This window comes from Stegodyphus dumicola, chromosome 4 (assembly GCF_044657685.1).
Source record: "Stegodyphus dumicola isolate Sdum_Otavi_A_Nest chromosome 4, ASM4465768v1".
NCBI lineage: Eukaryota > Metazoa > Arthropoda > Arachnida > Araneae > Eresidae > Stegodyphus > Stegodyphus dumicola.
Window position 1 is genome coordinate 152,933,147 of NC_140771.1, and position 20,297 is coordinate 152,953,443.

At 32.6% G+C, this 20,297-nt stretch overlaps 1 protein-coding gene across 5 annotated transcripts in view; it reads left to right on the plus strand.

The window, feature by feature from the left end:
* Window positions 1–20,297, plus strand: part of woc (zinc finger protein without children) — a 257,267-nt gene that overhangs the window by 62,307 nt on the left and 174,663 nt on the right. For all 5 annotated transcript variants that reach the window (XM_085815607.1, XM_085815608.1, XM_085815609.1 and 2 more), the window contains exon 4: window positions 13,729–13,835. In XM_085815607.1, coding sequence (XP_085671733.1) covers window positions 13,729–13,835 — 107 coding nt within the window. The remainder of the gene's footprint in view (window positions 1–13,728; window positions 13,836–20,297) is intronic.

Genomic DNA, 20,297 nt, shown 5'->3' on the forward strand with positions numbered 1-20,297 from the left:
ACTATCTTTAAAGTCACAGGACAAAGTGTCATTTGATAAATTCCATTTCAACCCCAGAACTGATACGGTTTTATCGGAGCCTTCATTGCAAGGATTTCCTTTTAAAATTTTACCGCTAGGTTCATTGTAACACCACCCCCTTAGATCAAATTTAGCAGTCGACGTAATTTCCTTCGACACATTAATAAAAGTGTTTAGTTCTTCAATAGTATCAACAATTCGCTTTCATTCGCGGCATGGGATGCCAAAAAATGTGTAATCATAATAATTCTTAGAAAATAAAAGGTAAAAAGGCTTTAGTCGATCTTCTTTCTTCTCCAAAGGCATATCCGGGGATGTTTTTCTTAATTACATTGATGCAATACTCACAGAAAGAAAGAGGCTTCTAAGATAATAAGATATTTAGTTAACATTCACATCACTAAACTAAAATATATATATAACACAAAGATAAGGATTACATGTTTCACTCATACGTCCATCACGAGTTCTCAAAGTTCAACTAAAAAGGTTCTGATTTAGTTTTTGCTGCGCGCATGCGCAAATCATGTGGTTGTCGGTGAGAGTTTCAACAAATATAGTAGGCAATAGACTTATAATAGACAATTCTTGATAGTCTTATAATTCTTTGATAGCCTTGTTCTTCCTCGATGCGTTTCAACTTTCCTCTTTTCTGCCTGTCATGGTGGAATGCTAGCCTATGTTTTATGGTTCCAAAAAAATTTCAGTGTTGTACAGCTAATCCTTTTTGTGTTACGTGAGATATGTGCGCATGTACAAATGTCAAAAGAAAATCCCTTCTGAATTCATTTCATGATCTGTTTTCGAAAAACGAGTTCTTTATTCGCTCCATACATACAGATATTGTGCAAAAAAATAGTATAAATGGACAGGGTTGCCACGCTACCGGGAAAACCGGAAAAAGTCAGGGAATTTGGAAATTGACCAAAAAATTCAGGAAAAAGTCAGGGAATTTAAATGTTTTAGTCATAATCTGGAAAAGTCGGGGAATTTCATACAACGATCCCGCCAAAAAAGGCGAATTTTGCGCCGATGTCGGAAGAGATCACTTTTTTGGCGAATTGTGTATCACGTGAGTGTCATTCGGGCAGCTGGCATAGAGCCAATTTTCGCAGCTCCACTTTGATTGTCTTTAAGAAAGGTAAAGCAAGTTTCCCGCAACTTTTGGTTTCCAGTAACCTCGGGAATCGCATGTGCAGTGCATGAACTAAAGAAAGTACCTCTTCTTGTATAAAACAAAATGGGTTTAATCCTAGTATACGGTACCATGAATGTTAGAATAAAAAAATGTGTACTGTAAAGAAGAAAAACCTCTCTGCAACAGACGTGGCTCCGTTCCATCATAGAGGGAAACAGCTGTGCATGCGCGATATATCTGTCGCCAAAGCTCGAAACCAGTGTCGAAGTTCGAAGGTCACGTTATCAAGAGTTCATAAAATTAATATCGTTTAAAATTTCTTTAAACTCTAAAGGAAAAGAAAATATTTTTTGGCGCAAATAAATTATTCATGGATTAGTTATTTTGAGGGGGAAAAAAAAACTACGAAAATCCGTCTTTAAAATTGTTTTTTCTTGGATTTTTTGCAATAATTTAAAAACGGATTTTCGTAGTTTTCTTTTTTGTCAAAGAATCAGAGTCGTAGCTAGGGTTTTCAGCGCCCAGGGACAACTGAAGATTTCGCGCCCCCTACTGCTTGCCAAGGATGGAAAAGATTTAATCCTAAAATATCGTAACATCAGTTTGCCGCCCTTCGGTTTCTGCGCCCGGGGACATATGCCCCCTCTCTAGCTACACCCCTGCAAAGAACATTTCTTAACACGTGTTTCACAATTTCCTGTACACATCGCGGAGAGGGAAATTCTGGTCGCCAAATCCCTTGCCGAATTTTCCCTCCGCTTTCTAGCCGCATAATAGCATTTATGTGTATGGAACCTTTTCTTAACATAGACGCTCTTTGGTTAGAATAATCTCCATATATGGTACAGCAGGATTTGGCGACATGATGATGAGCAGTAAACGGGTCATTTTGTTCTTGGCAACAATTTTCAAAATCGTGCGAAGGCCGTACCGTATACTAGGATTTTACCGCAAAGTCTTTTTTTTTTTTTTTCTTTTCTTTTTAATAAATACCTTGTCATTTTGCAGTAAAATAAAAAAATAGTAATCAGTCATCTAGGCTAACTATGTAATATAAGTATATTCGCTAAAATATCGTTGATTGTTCTAATTCAATTTTTAAGTAATTATCTTTATGTTATTCATATCATTTAATGTTGCTTCTTCCCTCTAAATTTATTTATCATTAGTAAATAATATTTCCAAATTTCAGGAAATTTTCTCTGGCATAATCCTGAAATTAATTCTAGCAATATGATGACATCACGAAATTTAATGCACATATTTTTTCCTTATGTATGCTGCGAAATAAATATAAAATACCTCAATTTAGTAAAAAAATATCATTAAAAAGATTTCTTACTTTCATTTAGCTGCAGAATGTCTGCAAAAAAAGCTTTATTTTATTCCAGATTGGGCAGATTCTAATCTCAATCTTCAGTGGAGAAAACAACTCCTATTATAATTATATTTGTGTTTTCAAGTGTTAAGGTGCCTTTTAAGAAGACACCTCACACAAATTAAATTTACCTAAAATCTAACCTAAATTTTAGCATTGCGTTGTGATTTATAAGAACCGGATTAGCCTCATGTTGAACTGGTGATGATCATGAGTAATAATTAAATAAAACGTACAATTTGTTATCCAATGTATATATCTTAAATTTGATTAAGTTTCTTAAGTGGAAAAGCAAACAAAGTTATCAAACAAAGTGTACCAAGAATAATTAAGAACAAATGTCCTCTGGGATTTATTGAATAATTAAGTGAATTTGCTACACAGTACAAGTAATACCATAATTAAATTTACCTCTTAGCACAGCCAACGTACATTACGTGGATAGACTGGAATTTTCTCGAAACATACCTGGAAAACCTGGAAAAGTCAGGGAATTTCATTCTCCTGTTTGAGTGGCAACCCTGAATGGATTTGAGAGTAGTCAAAATAGATATTTTCATTGAAATATGATACCCAAAACTTGTCGTGATTACAGTACTTCCTTCACTTCATACATAGAAGTAAAACAAAGTCAAAAATCAGTTGCATTTTTGTTGTTGTTCTATGAATGCAGTCATCATGCAGAAGTAGCAGAAATTATAGTGGGTTCCCCTTTCCCAGGGATTTAGCTTTGATTCAGAATTTTATAACAGACTAGCAGCTACACGGCCAGCCTTTGTCTGGCTTTAAAATGTACTGGAAAAATGCGTAAAGGGAATACCAAACATTAAATTTAAAAACTGCGCAGAATTTTACTCTGCAGAACAACAACTTTATCGAGAGAAAAACTCACAAATTTCAAAAGAAATATATTACATATAACAAAATTACAATGAAATAAGCAATATCCCTTAATGCAAGTATTAATTATCCTGATAAATAAATTAACCAACTTATTGCAAAATCTTAAGAATTCAAATGGTATAAAGGAAGTAAGGAACTTTGTTTACTAAAAAAATCATGCAAAATCTTTTATATAATTAAAATTATATATAATTAAAACATAATATAAAAAATTACAATTAAATAAGTAATAAATCTCATATTTTCAAGAGAAAACAGATAACAGTCCAGTATCCAAAGCAATGAATGAAAAACTGTTGCCAAAACCACATTTCTAAAAGAATGAAATCAGAAAGCAATATCCAACCAAAATTGTACTTTGTGGGTGACATAATTCAAAATATACTAACCTCTTTGTCATTACCTATTAGAGAGAGGCGGAAAGAAATTTTTTCTGTTGTGCTTCACGAGACACATGTGCGTCAGAATAAGAAGATTGTGATGTGCATGTTACGTGTCCTAAAATCAAAAGAAAAAAAGCAGAATTTTATCTCATATTTTCAACAGTCAGCATCCAGCATGCAAAGCATTGTATGAAAAACTGTTGCCAAAACAACATTTCTTAAAGGATGAAACTATTCAAAATGAGGCGATAAAATCAAAAAGATAAAATTTTTAAAAATCTGATTCGAATTTTGAAAAAATCGCTTCGAGGTGCACTGGCTCTTGTCTAGATGCACCTATACACCAGATTTCGTAGCCTTTGGCTATTAGCTTAGAGACAGAGACAGTTTCTTTTATTATATGTAGAGATTCAGAAAATTGTTGAAGAAATTTTTAAATGGTACATTTGATTGTAGTAATATTATATGACAATATGCAATGCTATCTAATTTAATACAGGATGGTCATAAAAAAAACTTCCCTGATATATATGAAGACCTTAGGGCCATTTGCTCAACCAATCAAAATAAAATTCTAGATATTATTATTTGAAGGTATGCACTCTAGATTGAGATCATTTAAAGCAAATAGAGCTCTCACAGTTACAGTTACAGTGTAAAATTTTGAAATTTTTGAATTGCATCACCCTTTTTCTCCTGCGCAAATTTAATTTTTTTCCCCAATGCAATCCTGTATACTGCCTGCCATTTTTTTTATCATTGTCTATACAGAAAAGACATGGTGAATAAGCATCACTGCTGCAACTCATCAAGTTATTGCTAAACTAGGAATTATTTATATACATTAGAATGAAAAGCAATAAAAAAGAATATTCATCAGAACATTTTTCATATGTCTAGCCTATCGTTCACCTCTCATCTGACCATGCGCTTATCTAGGTGGTGCTTTAACATAATCTTACTCAGTTAAAGTTACAGTTCCCTCATAAATCGGCCATCCAACATCGTCATCTGCCGTCAGATGACAAGCAAACAGTGAAATTTAACATATAGCATACAGTAAAAATGAAAATACTAAATTAATGCAGATAAATGAAAATAATATTCTATCTGGATCTTCTAATAACAGCACCCGGGAGTAGTTAGTAATCAGAGAAAAGATAGAAAGGATTAAAGTCCAAAGGTCTAGATCAGTTCGTATGAGAAAATATCCATAAAACACTAAAGTAATATGTTTTGATGAAGTCCAAGCTTTCATAAATACAGTGTGAGTGCTTGCTTTCATAGGTCCATTGAAGAAATAATGTTTTTCAACATCACAAGTATCATTTCTCTTGATTTTCCTGATTTTGTTGGGTCCAAGAAACTTGGGTTTCAGTTTAAGACCAGGTCCGTATTGTGTACGATTGATTGTATGAAGCTGGAACTTACGGGGTAGTTTATGTCACAGATTGTAAGTTTTATGATTTTCAGCCTGCACTTTCAAAATCTGTTGTTTATTTTCCTTGCGAAGATTATCACAAGTATGGATGAAATCTGACTGCATCTCTGCATTTAACAATTCTGTAATTTTATTATGATTAGCAGATTTCATTTTAGTTTCAAACATGAGTTCGAATGGAGCTGTATTAATACTGCGTTGGTATGTTGAATTGATCACTTCACCAACATGTGTATCATTTTGAAGGATTTTGAATCAATAATTTGGAGAAAACAGATATTAGACAGAATTCAATCTTTCAATTTGTTCATTGGCACGAGGCAGTCCTATAGTAATTTGAATGTGCTGGATATTGTTGGTTGAACAATAATCTTGAAATCTTTTGAAGTAAAGCCTTTATCTGAAATTATACGTGAACGATTTTCAAAGGCAATTTTTTGATTTTCCAATTTAGATATAACTTTGGTGTTATCAGTGGATTTTGTTGGGTAAAGCCATACAAACATTGTGAAAGAGTCAATAATAGCAAATATATATGTGCAATTTTTATGAGTACATTAGAGTGGCCCTAAATGAACGTTGTGATATGTATGCAATGGTACATCTTGTTTGGGTATAAAATGTAACAAACCTTCTTGTTTGCCACATTTATGGTTAATTAGTATGCAAGGAAGACAATTTATTTCCAGTATAGTTATCAATTCTTTTTTGAAGTTTAGGTAGATAAAATTCTTGTTTGATGAGTTCTTCAGTTCGTTTGGAAGTGAAATGTCCACGACAATGTGCGTCCTTAATTATATTAGTTTGCATTGACTCTGGAGTCGGAAGTAATTGGTTACTATCTACAAATTTATAAAGTATATCGGCTTTAGCACAGTAGTCATCATAAGGTTTAACTTTTAAGATTTCTTTGATAGCTCGAATGTGATCATCTTGCTCTTGAACATTTCATATTTTCAAAATGGGGCTTGAGTACTGACCATATAACAGGGAATCTGCTCAATGCGTCAATGTGTGTCATTTGTGTTTCAGTTCAGTGTTCTATTTTGTAGTTAAAATCTTCTAACATCAACGCCCAATGTTCTGTTTGTGTATTTAAATCTTTCTTGTTCATCGTCATTTTCAATGCATTACAGTCAGTAATAATTTTGAAGTGTTTTCCTAAAAGATAGACGCTAAATGTTTTCAAAGCTTGAATTACAGTTAATACTCAAGCTCATAACTGGTAAATTTCTTTTTCTGCATCAGATGTCTTTTTACTCATGTAATAAACTGGATGTAGGCAATTATCAGTCATAGATCTTTGCATGAGTATACAACCATAGCCATGGATACTGGCATCAGCGTGTATTTCAATATCGCTGTGCTGATTATAGATGCTTAGTATATGTTTTTCACATAAACATTATTTCAAAAGATAGAAAGTGTTTCTTTTATTGTCATCAAAGTAGAAGTCATTACCTTTGTTAAAGAGATCAATTAATGGTTGCAATTATGGAAAAATTTAGAATAAATTTACAAAAATATCTGGCAAGACCAAGGAAGTCTGTGACTTTTTTGTTCAGAATAATTAATAACAGCAGCTGTTTTAAGAGGAGATGGGACTTGTTGACCATTTTCAATGACATGACCAAGGAATTCAATTCTGCAGTTTAAAAATTTAGGTTTCTTAAAATTAATTTTGAGTACATAATCGGACGTAACTGAGAAGACAAATTTAAAATGCTGAATATCTTCATCTTTAGCAGGAATTATGATATCATCTAGATACAATAAAACATGACCTTGCAAGATTAAATCATTGAAAATAGAATTTACAAATCTTTGAAATACAGAAGGCGAGGTACAGAAGCTGAAAGGTACATCTATAAACTGATATTGTCCATTCTGACGACAAATGAAGTGTAATGTCGGCTGTTTTTGTCAACAGTAACATGGAAGAAAGCATTTTTTAAATCGATTGTAGTGAATATATGAGAATCTTGTAGTTTATCCAGTAAATCTTCTATTAAGGGTAAGGGACACTGATCTTTAACTATTTTCTTGTTTAATTTGTGATAGTTTATACAGACTCTGGGACGACCATTTTTCTTTCTTACTACTACAACTTGGCTAGAATATTCAGAAGGACAAGGTTCAATTATGCCGTTGGCTAACCAAGTTTGAACTTGCTTATCTTCAGTGTCTCTTTCGACAAAAGGTAATCGTCGCGGTCTGTAAAAAAGAGGTGTTTTATTTTTTACTTGAATAGTCATCTCAGTGTTCATAGTTTTGGCTTTGAGAATTCTGTAATCGGAGACAAGATTTTTCAATAATTCTGACTTGTTCTTTTGTAGCAGTAGGACTTATATTTAATTCAAATGTTTGATTAAGGGAAATATTATTGATGTAAACATTTTTCAGATCAGTTTGTGTAACAACATGTTTAGAAAAACAAAAACCATCTTTGTTTATGTTAACTTCACCTTGTTTAAGAATATCCATGTCAAATGGCATTACATTACTGTGTAATATTTGTTGTAAATATTTCCACATCTATTAAATTCTAGGCTGTAAAACAACTCATTCGTTTAATTTTGCCATTACCAAAGTTAGTCAACGCATTATGAAACACAATTAAAGAACTATTCCCTATTTGTTTATAAATGTCATTAGACAGAACGGTTTGCTTCACTTCTTATATCAATGAGAGTGATGAGTGATATATCATTGATTTTGATTACTTTATGGAGTAAGTTTGGCTCATGAAAATTGATTGATGTGACGACAGCATTCATGTTGGACTGTTGTTTTTGTCAGCATTTTGCTTTTGAGTTTTTTTAACACAGGACCCACCGAAATTTCCACTAGGTAAACATTTGGGTCTGCATTGTTTATCTGGACAAATTTAGATATGTGACCAAACCCATTATAGTTATGATATTTGGATGTCCTGTAATTATTGGAATTTGTTGAGAAACCTTTTCTGTAACGTAAAGCTAAAAATGTAGATTCACGAGACTGAATTTTGCACTTTAACCCTTTGCGGCACAGTGTGTCCGGTCTGGACACACCTAAAAATTTCCTTCTGTATGCACAGAAAAACTGAATGAAAAATGAGTTATCAGTTACTCTGAACCTTCTTTATTTATAGTAGATGGCAGCTCAACACAAACCAGTCCATATATTTTAGCCATGTTTAGTTCTTTTAGACCCTCATTTTTCAAAGAAATATTCCAGATTTTTTTTTAGGGTATAAAAGGAATTGTTTGAAAAAAAAATTTCTATGTTATTTTTTTGGCTATATGCTAATTTCCTTATTTTGTATTAGTTTTAAATTTTTACCCTGAAATCTTACTTAAAATCAAACGGCAAACCCTAACGGTGAGCCCGGTCTGGGCACACGAGAGTCTGTATTCTTTGTTTCTCCGCATCTCATTGGTCAGTTCATTGACAACAATGCTCATTTCAGCACTCTTTTCAAAGCTCTATTGAATAGAGTGCCACTTTGGGCACACCCACAGAATTAAAATGATAAGTCTATCTTCACAAAATTTTACTTGTGTACTCCTCTAGGCCTAATTAGACTGCTTACCTTTTTTTTTTTTTTAACCAAAACTTCGACCTTTAAAAGGTAGCATGCCTGAAAGGGTTAAAAAAAGAAGAGGATCAGAAATTGTTACATCACATTTTGAATATGTGTTCCGCTTAAAACCTAAAACAAGATTTTCTGGCAATAAATTTAGAACAATTGAAATCAAAAGTGGACCATAAGATTTTGAATCCTCTTGCAGTGATTTTAAATTGCATATAACGATATCGAGCTCATATTATAACTTTCTCAAAGCTGGAACATATGGAGAATTTTTAACACTTTGCAAGTTTTAAAAGTTTGCTCATAAAAGAATCAATGATGATATCTTTTTGACCAAAACAATCTTTATGTAATTTTTGTAATTTTACACAGTTGTCATAACTTTTATCGATTAAATGAAAACCAGATACTACATTTAACGCTCCTCCAGTCAAGTATGTCAACTTTTCAATTTTCAAAAGTGAATCATTTCGATAGATAGTGCTTTCAGACGAATTCCAGAATTAATTCCACAATTTTGGGTCTCTTGAATATGGTTTGATTATTAACTTTAAAAATTTAACTGAAGAGAGTAAATTTAGAGTACTTACAAGTTTTTCAAATGTCGACAAGTTAGTAAAAGTTTCTGTTTCAATAAACATTTAAGTTTGTTAGTATACTTAATACATTTTTCATGGTAATCAGTACTAATGTTTACTTCTTTCTCAACTAAGTTTACATCAATGAAATTTTCAATTTTACTCTCTAAGGATTTTAGTTTATTCATTTTTTGATTAAAACTTCTAGATGTTCGTCCAAGATAAAACATATAGCATTTTCATCTGCTTAAGCAACATCAATTCTTGAAATTAATTTAGTAGTATGGCATCTTTCAATACTACATTTTCGTTTTAACTTTTCAAAATTTTCTTCAGAAGTCATGTTAATTACTTAAAGAGTTATACAGTCAAAGTGAAATTCATAATGTAAAATGCTTACCTGTAATTCTTTTGAAAATGGGTGAACTTTACTAATCCAGATGCGATGGTGATCAGGACCTAGTACAAGCCAACTATGGGCAGGAAATCAATTTTGGCAACTAATGAGCAGGATTTTACAATTTCTTACTGAAATAAACAGTTATACATTGTTGATCCTTTATTTCTTGTGAAAACTACCTTTTTTTTTTTTTTTTTTTTTTTTTTTACCATTCATCCCATATACCAAGAGTATGGCTTTGTTTGTTGTTGTTGTCCATGTGGAACAGTGGTTGCCAGAGCCTACTTCGAAGAGAGGTTGGTACTTCTATTTTCCAACCCCGACTTTGAGGGAGAGCACTCGGGGGGGATCTGGGGCTCTCCCACCAATCCACACAAGAGAACAGCTCGCTGCATATTTAAAGTGCCGCCATGCCACACTGACGCTATACATTTACAAACATCCATGTCTTATCCCGGACCCTTCGGTACCGTAGTATGCTTCCCTAACCACTATACCCGTATGGGCAACTTTGTTTAAAGAGGGATAATGGGTATAGATGTCAGTTTTACGTTTATTAAAAGTTCTTGCGTTCGTCAGAACATGACAACTTTTGCTTTGGCTCCACTTGTTGGTGTAGAAGTCTTGTAATAGTTTTGCAAAAGTGTTTCTTTTGTCTATTTAAATAAACTTTTAAATTTGTGAACTTCTTGAGGCCAATACCAGATCAATAATGCACCCCCTAAAAAAATCTGAAAGGATTCAGATATTAGGGGTTGCCCAAAAGAACTCATTAAAGTTTAATAATATTGTGTCAATAATGACCCAGGTGAGATAACAAAATATATTATAGGATATTTGATGAAAGTACACGTACATGAACATGGGAGCATTACATATCTTCTGTGTATTTGAAAGGCAAATATATAATTCTATAAAATATTTAATATTTTTAATTAGATATATCATAAATTATTTGCATTTTTATTTAAATCAATAATATTATTAAAGGGTAAAAAAAGTACTATTCTTTAAAACAGCATCTGTTGCTTATTTTGTTAATCAGTAACAGACTGATTAAATTTGAAAGTTGTACCAAAAGTGAAACTGCATTTTCAGTTGATGACATTTAAATATACACTTTTATTTACAGTGGATGGTATAAAAAATTTATAGTAAATCAACACAAAAATGTATTTCAAGGCTAATAGCCGTTTTTGCTTTCAACAAGTGAAAGAATAAATTTAGAGCAATTTCCACTGATGTTTTAAAATCAGGCAGAATTTTTTCTAGATTAGAAATGCTTTATGAATTGAAACATTCTAACATGATTCTCATTTCTTCAAGGTGCAAAAATCATTCTACTAAATTCTGCATAATTATACTAAATTTATTATGTTTGTTTTGTGTTTTAAATTATAAGGTATTTTCTCCTTCTTCCAGTATGCCTTCATGGTGTAAGGTTTGAGTCCCTGCGAGGGCATTGCTCATTTTTGAAGTCACTAGTGTCAAAATAACCATAATGACTCTACACTGGCACCCAAACTAAAAAAAGAAAAAAAAAAAAAAAAAAAGGTGATGGACAATAATTTAGCACCACCAGGGTTTGGCAGTTAGGTCCCTTAATCCCCAATCACCCTTTAAAAGGGGGACATATAAAGTATTTCTTCCTCCTTCCAGCATGCCTTCTTAGTGTAACGGTAGAGGTCCAGGTTCGAGTCCTGACGAGGGCATTGTGTTTCATATCTACTTCAAGAAAACCTAATGACTCTACAAAGTGTTGAAATTAGATGGAGCAATGCAAATATTTTTTCTCCTGAACAAGAGGGCTGTGTTTCTTTGAAATACATAGTCTTCCTGTAGCATCAGTCTAAGGATGAATTTTACAGTTGGCCAGTTTTAGCATTTACAGTTAACTTTCTTTTCTTAAATTCATTAGTTTATATTTTTGAAGTTCTTATTCTTCTAACTAGCCCTTAAAATTTTATGTTATGCTACGGAGTACTGAAATATTTCTCTGTGAAATTTGATTTGAATTAAAAACTGGTATATATTAGACCTTAACATTTTTCTTAATTTTGGTCTAAATCAGCGGTTTTCAACCTTTTGATTAATGTATACCATCTAAACAAAAATTGAAAACCTTTAGTACCAACACCATCACTCTTGAACAAAGCTCAGATGGCATAAATTTACAAGTGTTAGAGAAAAAAACTCAATCAAGATGTTGGGGTTTTTAACACTTTCAAGGGCGGTGGTTTCGCCTTGAAACCGCATTTTCAACATTTTTTTTTAAATTTAGAATTTTTTTTTTTTCTCAAAACCGCTGCTAAAATTAAATTACTTCTTAAAGCTGATAACAGATGACAGCAGCAAACCTTTCTGGGCATCCATTAATTGATACGAATCATTCAAAAATAGCTTCTTTTGCACCCTACTCTTTTTGACGCATTTTAAAAGCAAAAAATTTTAATTTTTCCACAATATATTTTATAAGCAGGCATCAATGAGTAATGAAATGTCCTTAGTTCACAAAAAAAGTAATGGAACCCTTTTAAATTTGAATGTTTTCATTGCGGTTTCAGTATGAAACCACCGCCCCTCTGGGACATCGAAGAAATTATCAGATGACGCAGTCGCGAGATTTTTTGCAGTTGTATTTATTGCTTTCGGATCACTGCTGTAAACAGTTGCACAATATCTTCGTTTGACTGGCTTCAAAGATGAGGATTTATGGAGCTTTTGAGAGGGGGAAAACATTTTTTATTTTTTACAGAGACACAGAGCACACTGAAAAACACTCGTAGTTGCGTTTTTATTATGCTTCTCTTAGTGGTCGCTTTTCTCATGCTTCTATTTCATAGTAAAATAATTGTATGCATCTTAATTTATTTTATTTTTACATATAATTTTCTTAGTTTTAAACATAATTTTTAAAAATATTTCATAGTTTTATGCAAGTAATTTAGTGCATTATTAGTTACTTTTTGTCTCATACTTTTTTGTTTCCTCTTTTAAATTTTTTATTTATAATTAAAAATGCGTGTTTATGCAAATATTACTTACTTTATTAGTTGTTCAGTAATTTAGTAATCTAATCTGCCATTTGGGTTACGTTTAGATACTTTTCAGCAAAGTAAAGATAAATAAGCAAATGTCTAGTCTTAAGTGCTCTAGACGAGCGCTGGTTTCAAGGCGAAACCGGTCCCCTTTCCATAAAGGGGGACGAAAAAAATTTTTTTAAACTCATTTATGTTGTCTATAGGACCATTGCATGTCATTATGCTTACTTTTTCATAAATTTTAAAAAATCATAACATTGCGCCCCTGAAAGGGTTAATTTTTTAATAGTTAAATACTTTGCTTCTTTGCATACCACGTATTTTTCTCATGCGTACCACCGGTTGAGAACCCCTGGTCTAAATCAATTAAAAGAATCTATTTTTGAATTTACAAAATTAAAAACTGAGCTGATGCTTTCTTTTACAACATAGAAATCATCTGAACTGTTTTAAAAAAATAACAAAATGCTGACATTGGTTTTAAACTTGTATGGAATTTTAATAGATGATCATTTTATTGATATTTGATTTTTATGTTTCCTTTTTGAAATCTTCCATATCATAATGTTCCTAAAGCTATAATAGCCTTAAGACTACTATTATGTACTTTATTTTTAATAACGGAAATTTGCCTCCAAATTTAAGATTTTTCTTGTTAGCATCATCACATATTAATTACTGTTTGTACAATTAATAAAATCAATAACTGTGTAATTCACTTATGAAGAGTAGTAAAGATGGTTATTGGTAATTCTAAAATTGTAAAATAGATTTTTTTATTCACAAAGCTTTCTGATTAACACAGAATTTAAAAAAAAAAAAAAAAAGTCTGAACTTAATTTTATTCCTTTCCTATTTTATCTCTTTTTAGATAAAAAACATGGTGCAAATACAAAAGAAAGTAAATCGGAAGGCTCAAAAAAAGATGGTGAATCAAGCAAGAAAAAAAAGAGCAAGATTTGTGAGGAATGTGGAGCTGTATGTTGAGTTTGAATTATTATACTTTTTTTATTATGCTTATTTATTTTTGCCCTTTTTTGTGTGTGTTAGTGCTATTAGTAGTCAGCTTCTCTTTCCAGAATAATGTATTTTCATAAAACATTTTGAAATCGAAATTTTTAGTGCATATTTCTTTTAATCTCTTTAGTGTGTGTGTGTGTGTGACTCTTTTGATGAGGAGTTCCTTTCATGATGATATGTTCAGTGTAAATTAGTCAGTGCCAGGTGAATTGACTGATTTTATTTCCCATCGATAGCTATATAAACACCACACACATTACACAGTTTCAATACATTTATTTTCCATGGCGACTCTCTGGCGCTAGGTTTCACCTTACAGCGTAACATATAAATCGCAACTTCCCATGTACCACAAAAATCAAGTTTCTCACAGAATACATTTCACTGCCAATTCCATTAGCCGAGATTCCACTCTAGCGCCAAGCATTTCTCAGCTAATACAAAACACCAGGTTTGCCTGGTGCAGTGCACTCTGGGTGTAAACCAGGGGTCGCCAAACGTTTTTGATCATCCCCCCTATATAATTTTTCGGAATCTCCATAGACCCCCACAAAGGTAATTTTCAGGTAATTAAAATAAAACTATAGTCTAAATATTTAATAAATCAAAAACAGTAAGTAAAGTAGCTACAGATTTTTTACTTCTGAATGAGATGAGTGTGCCTGGTGTTTCTTGGCAAGGTTCGCTATATTGAGTTTGAAATTAGTCAATTTTAACCGTAAATCCCCTTGAAGCTCCACATTTAATTTATTTATGTTTTTAGTTAAAATTGAATTAATGTGACTGAAACCGGCTTCAACCATATACGAACTTGGAAACGCCAGCATAAATGGCTGAGCCATTTTGTAAAGTTTCACATATTTTTGCTTTATATTTATATTAGTCCAAAATTTATGTATTGTCAAATTTTTAATAAGCGTTTTTGCTTCAAGATCGGACAATAGTTCAGCAAGCTCATCTTGTATAATGGCGCAATAATCCAATCAGGGATGTCGATGTTTTCCAAATCAACAAAGCGCAGTTTAAAATCGTCGCTTAATTTTTGAAGATGATTTGTATACATATTTCCAACTCTTCTTCTTTTATTTTTAATTGTTGCAGATTTGAAAAATACTTATAATCCTTACGTAGCAATGAAGATCTAAATAAATTTAATTTTACTTGGAAGCCTAACAGTATTGTCCGAGCTTGAATAATTGTTACATCTTTTCCTTGCAGTTTTGTTTGAACGTCATTAAATTTTCCAAATAAGTCTGCTAAATAAAAAATATGGTTCTTATTGTTTTGGAGTTCATTGCTTAGAACAGGATTTATTTCGTTCAGAAATTCTGTCGTGGAGTCAAATAAATTGATGAGCCGTTGCAAGCATGCACCTCTAGACAACCATCTAACCTCAGTGTGCAGAAGTAATTGGTTAAATAACTCACTGTTTTCCTCACAAAGTTTGGCAAATAATCTTGATTTAAGAGGTTGAGCTTTAATTTGATTAATAGATTTAATACAAAACTGTAAAGCTTCATGTAACTCTGAAATCAGATATTTTGCTACTAAGTTGTGTCTATGCAACACACAATGAATAGTACGAATACCGGGCACTTTTTCTTTGAGGCATGTAGCAAAACCTCGGTAATGCCCTACCATAGAAGGTGCGCCATCTGTGGCTACTGCTATTATATTTTCAAGCGGAATGTCATATTTATTTAAATATTCTTGTAAACATCTAAAAATTGTCACTCCCTTCCTATCGGTTTCAAGATTCACAGTTCACAAAGATAGCTGAAAATGCATATGATATTTGCGTTTGTAGCATCCAGTGTAGAATTGGACAAGCACACATATGCATCTGATTCATGTGCAAGGCTCGTATGGTTTGCGATGGAGACAAAGGGCGAACCAACGACATGATGCGTAACTGCCGTATAAAAAAAGGAAAAAACTAAAAGAACTAAAACCACACACATAAGAAGAAAGAAAATGGAGTACTGAAGATTCCCTTCGCGCTTAATGCATAGAAAGCCAACGGCAGTGTCGTCGCTCGCCAAGTCTGCGCCAAAAGCTTCTAATTGGTTGATGGGTTCGCCAGCAAGAGACACGGATAAGCCTCAATCGCTCTTCTGACTACATACTATAAGTCGTGCAAATTACAAACTGGTCACAAGGTCAAGTTGTGACGTCACGGTATACATACGAAAACCCATAAGGAAAAAAGGGGCAGATTGTTTTCTGATTTATTATTTTATTTTCTATAAAGAATATAATATTAAGTCAATTATAAAAATATTTTAAATTTTTACGTACGCAGTTAGATATGTGTGATTTGCTTATTAAGAACTGTTTTTCCTTCAAGTCCCAATAGACCCCCATTCGACCCCTTGCGTCAGATAGACCCCTACTGTTGTTAAATAGACCCCTACGGGTCTATATAGACCACTTTGGCAACCCCTGGCTGTAAACAGTGGCTAATTGTAGCCCATGTTATGATGTCATTACTTTTCTTGTAAAATAAAATAAACCTCTGTGCAATATAGTCATTAAGATAAAAAATTATTGAAACTCAGATTCAGTAGTAAGTGGGATGCCTTTTACTATGAGCCCTCCACCCCCTTTTAAAATTCATTGTCTATTTCATGAATCTGATCTTCATTTGCAAGCTTTTTCTATCTGAAGGTATAAGATCATTGTTTGTTGATAATCAAAATGTTTAAAAACAAAAACCTGAAAACTTTCAGATTTTATATTATGCCGTAACTTTTTTTTTTTTCATTTACAGACACATACACATTTCGAAAGCATTTAGCCTAAACCGATTTAAAAGGAGCATATCTTCAGAATTTTTAATAGGCAGTCTCGCACACTGAAGATAAAAATGTTTTATTTCCTACAGTGTTGCCACTGCTCCTTTTGAAATCGTTGAGTTTTTTAATAAAAAATTTGTTAGTTTTACAAAATAAGAAATATACAATAAAACAAATTCCAAATTCGAGCTTCCAGGTGCCTATATTTTGGGGGAGGACTATGTTATTCAAAATTTGATGACTTTAGGCACCATTGTTCTTTCACAGTGCAAAAAACATAAGACATTTGTGCTGGTTCTTCATTATTTAGTTTCTTTAAATCTGATGCAGGGCGATAGTATTTGGTGGCAACAGTTTGAAAAGTGGTTCAGTTCTTTAATAGTAATTTGATGCAAAATGCCATTTCAAAACTGATAGCCCTTCTAGCTATTTGGTGGCAACAGTTTGAAAAGTGGTTCAGTCCTTTAATAGTGATTTGATGCAAAATGCCATTTCAAAACTGATAGCCCTTCTAGCTAACACCCATTTGAGCTAAAAGGGGGGACAGGAAAGATAAGGGGAAAAAATGGGTTTTGTGAAAATTGTGATGGGGCAGAATTTATTTAATTCTATTAATATTTTTGCTGTCATATGTGATTTAGAGAGATGTATGTTATAAATTTAAAATGTAGATAACAGAGGTGGGAGACACAGGCTTTGACATTGCAGAAGCAATAATTCGTTCATTTATGGCCCCACTTGACATTATAGGAATCATAACTTCACAGCCAGTCTCAAGGGATTTTAGCGATCTGTACTGTATCTGTCATCAAAGCATCTCGATTTCAAGGAGGCTCATGGACCAATGGTCCTGTTTCTTTTCTGATATTGTTTTCAGCTATAATGAATCAGAGGGCATAAAATAAATTGAAAAATTAAGAGAGCATGATTAATTCAGTTTGCAAACTATTTAAGGTAAGGCAAGAACTCAGAATGATCTTATACAGTCAAAAGTCGTTAATCCGGACTCCTCGGGACTTCGGCGATTCCGGATTATCGATTTTTCCGGATTATAGATCATCAGTTTAAATCTGGTAAGATGGCATGCAAAAATTACAAAATTAAAAATATGAAATTGTAATTTATGAAATAAAGAACAATTATGATCTAAAGGGTATCAAAATTTACAAAAAGAAAAAGCTTAATATTTATTTGTTTACTTTATTAAACATTTCCTTCAATGTAAGTTGCTTCGTTTCATGTGATAATACTTTCTCTTTAATTCTATTAAACAGACATAATTTCTTGTTTAGTTACAAAGTTCCGCTGTTCAAGTCCTATAATTGCTGTGTTGAGAATACTGACTAATTTGTCAATCGAAATGTTTTCGTTTTCAATAACCTCTGGGTCACTTTCTTCACTATCGGAAGCGAATTATAATGACGAGGAACTTGATTTAAATCGTATCAAAGACAGATACTACACTTAGTACGGAATTATAAACCAAATAAAATAAAAACATCTGCCCTGAAGATAAGGATAGTGCTGACAGATTAACTTCCAATCCCCTGCGTGAAATTGATAAACAGATTTTGGATTTCAAAACATACTTTCGCTTTGTAGATACAAATTACATATTAGTAAATATATATCGGAAATTCTATTTGACATAATCTTTCTAATCTATCATAATCTAATAATGATGTTTCTGCCCCCCCCCCTCTGCCGCAGAGCAGCGTGAAATTGATAAACAGATTTCAGATTTCAAAACATACTTTCGCTTTGTAGTAAATATATATCGGAAATTCTATTTGACATAATCGAAAGTTCAAGCTTACTTTTATAAAACTGCTCTAACAGTCTGCAAAAAATAATAAGCCGGATCCAATTCGAAGATTAAGAAACAACGCAATCTGCAACATTAACTGAATTAGATAACTTTAGCTTAGCGTATAACTCCGTTACACATTAAACACGCATGCGCACAAACATATTCGCAACCGTAAGGGTCTTACGCGCTCTCGTAAACGCCTGTGCGCATGCGTGAACGCGATGCATGCGCAGAAAGTTTGTAGCTTTGAGGTCCGGATTATGGGTGTCCGAATTAACGACTTTTGACTGTACTTTCAACTAGTGAGATTCTTGCTGCTAGCAAGATCCTCACATAATGAGGACTATAATCTAAAATTTGTTTCTGTGCCTTCAATGTTGTTATGCAGTGTATTAAAATTTTTCATAGATTTATATTAAATGCATTATTGTTCTATATGCAGTAAGTAATACACAACTTTAACCCATTAACCACCAAAACTACAAGGAATGTTTCTTTTCTCATGAAAATAATAACAAGTATTAAATTAAGCATTTATAACATAAATTTACATTGAAAATTAAAAAAAAAAAAAAAAATGCTGTTACCTGTGGAAAAAGTGAGTGTTGCGTTCACGCAACGTCAGCGGAATAAGACTACGGATGTTTAGTGAGTAGGATTGTACTCGTGTGATGTTTCTATTGAGTGGAGTGCAGGGTTACTTTTTAGCTGTACAAAGTTTTATAAATCTACAAGTCACTTTACTTGTAATTAATTTAATATTAAAATATACATTGTATTTCTTTTACAAATACAGATTATTTCATTTGAAAGATTCAAACATGAAAAGCTTGATTACAATCATGATGTAAAGTTACATTACATACTTTGCATCTGTAAACAGTCTGACTATGGTACTCTTTACAACACTTTTATTATAAACGGACTTTACGATAAAATGTCTACCATCTCCATGCAATGGTTTTTGAATGCTGAATTTACTAGGTCTTCCTGTTGCTGATCTACTTCTGGCTAATTCTACACTCTCAATAGGAGTTTGCAAAAGGAATAATGCATTCTTGCGTCTGAAATCTAAAAGGGACTTTATATTTCCAGTAGTAAAAAGTGGTGATATTTAGTAAGTTTAGATACGGTGTCACCTCATATAATTTATCAGTATTGTCAATTTGACTGTTGTCAAATGCAAATTCTGCTTCATATTCCTGTACTGCAAACGTGATATCAATGCTCGTACAACAGGAACAGAAATGTCCTTATCAAAAGACCAATACATTTTTTTCTTGAGGTAAAGAATGATATCCTGTAAGCAATAATATTCCAATAAATCTTCTCATATAGGCTTCAGATGCAATAAATTCTGGGCGCATTTTTTTTTTTTTTTTTTTTTCTTTCTTTTCCCCGCTGAGCGTATATATTTGTCTGTTCAACGAGAAGAGAGTAAATGTCTAAACCAAAATGAAAATCGAAAATCTGCTCACTAGTTTTACCTTGTGTTTTGTCTTTTATAATTTTTCTTCTATCTCTTTCTTCATGTTCTTCCTGAGACATAACTAACAGTTCCTTTTTTATCCACTTCAAGATTTCAGTCTTCTGCATTTTAAACTTTATAGTGTGACTATAACTGCTTTTAAAAGGCTAAAACTTGCTTCTTACGGGAATTTCAACTTCCCCAGCAGTATCATTTGGTAAAATATCATTATCAATATTTAAAACATTGCCATTCCTTTCTTCTTCGTCACTAGCCTCTGCAATTTCTGGGGGAACAACAACAATATCAGTTTCATTCTGGTCATTATTAACATTATCATGATCTGT